The sequence below is a fragment of the Manacus vitellinus genome, unplaced genomic scaffold (genome assembly GCF_001715985.3).
Source record: "Manacus vitellinus isolate BGI_N305 unplaced genomic scaffold, ASM171598v3 scaffold_72_pilon, whole genome shotgun sequence".
In the NCBI taxonomy this organism is placed as follows: Eukaryota; Metazoa; Chordata; class Aves; order Passeriformes; family Pipridae; genus Manacus; species Manacus vitellinus.
Genome location: NW_021940764.1, coordinates 2,080,107 through 2,081,601, shown reverse-complemented (window position 1 = coordinate 2,081,601; position 1,495 = coordinate 2,080,107). Strand labels below are relative to the sequence as shown.

At 62.3% G+C, this 1,495-nt stretch overlaps 1 protein-coding gene across 1 annotated transcript; it reads left to right on the top strand.

Moving 5' to 3' along the window:
* LOC103757358 (cytochrome b561) lies at nucleotides 1–1,102 on the top strand (the record flags this gene model as incomplete). The annotated part of the gene is made up of 2 exons (XM_029964468.1): nucleotides 1–143; nucleotides 708–1,102. Coding segments are annotated over 2 exons (342 nt in total), but the record flags the coding sequence as incomplete, so codon positions are not given.
* Between the last annotated feature and the right edge of the window lie 393 nt (nucleotides 1,103–1,495).

Here is a 1,495-nt window from a genome sequence, read left to right as displayed (position 1 = left end):
GGTTTCTTCCTGTTCCCCCGTGCCTCCTTCTCGCTGCGAGGCCGGTACAAGCCCCAGCACATCTTCTTTGGCATCGCCCTCTTCATCCTCTCCATCGCCTCCTGCTTGCTGGGCATCACTGAGATGCTCCTCTTCAAAATCAGGTGGGTGACCAAGCTGGGGGGAGAGGGTGGCCCCCCAGACCACCCTGACCCCCAGCAATTGGCTGCTCCAGCCCCCTGGGTCAGAGTCTGGCCCCTGCTCAGGCTGTGGCTCTTAAATCTCCCCTTGAGGCCTTTAGTTCTGCTGCTGCTGAGTCACTTCCCAGATGATGTTTAACAAGGGCTGGATCCTGTGACAGCTTTCTTTGGGGACGGGAATACATTACCAGTGTCACCTCCCTGCAGCTGGGTGTTTGCAGAACCTTCTGGGGACACTCACGTCCCTGAGGCCTCTGCCCTTGCAGCTGGAGGACACAGTGATGCCCCCAGTGGGTCTCCCTCCAGCCCCAGGACTGTGGGGACAGGGCCAAGGGGCACCCCAGGAGTCATGTCCCTCTGGCTGGGGCAGCACATCTGGCAGGGAAGCTGCTGAGCTGCCAACAGTCCCACCAGAGGACTGTGCTGTCACCGAGAGTGTGAAGGATGAGGATGAGGAGGGGCTCCCAGCCAAGGGAGGGACAGACCCCCCAAACCCCAAGGCTTGAGTATCCCACTCCATCCCTGCAGTGATTCCTACAGCCACTTTGTGCCCGAGGGCGTCCTGGCCAACAGCCTGGGGGTGATGTTGGTGGCCTTCGGGCTGGTGGTGGGCTACATGGTGACACGGGAGGAGTGGAAGCGCCCGCCGCTGGCCGAGGAGTTGGCCCTCTCCATGGACTTCAAGACCCTGACGGAGGGAGAGAGCCCAGGTGGTGGCAGCCAGTGACACCCCCAGCTCCCTGATCCCTGGCACGGGCTCCTCGTGGTGTCAGGGTGACGAGGACAGCTGGGGAAGGCCACGCTCTTGGTGCAACGCTGCCCACTGGACTCAGCCTTGCTTGGCCTTAATCCTCCTCAGCTCTGCCCTGCGCAGCCCCCGGTGCCCCCCGAGCCTGCCCCAGCCCCGTGGGGATGGCAGTGCCACAGGCAGGGGCAGGGGCAGGGGTTGGAAGTGGTGCTGAGGTGTGAAGGAGGGGGTTCTCCAGGCTCTGCCCTGCTCTGGAGACAGGGGGTAGGAGCACAGATTTCCCCGCAGTGAGCGGCCCAATCCCACAGCCCATTCCCAGTGCCCATGGGCAGAGGGGATGTTTGGGATTTCCCTCTCCCTGGGGATTTCCCATGCCCTCCAGCACAGCCACAGCCACACATGGGGGCTGCTCCTCACAAACAGCTCCTGGGGGGGTTGGAGTGACCCGGTGTCTGTGCAGGTTCAGCAGCTTCGTGTCCGAAATGTTCTCCCCTCGCGTGAGATGTGTTGTCTGCTCAATAAATGTTTGCAGCTAACCCCTCCTCCTCCTGTCTGTACCCCCCCAGAT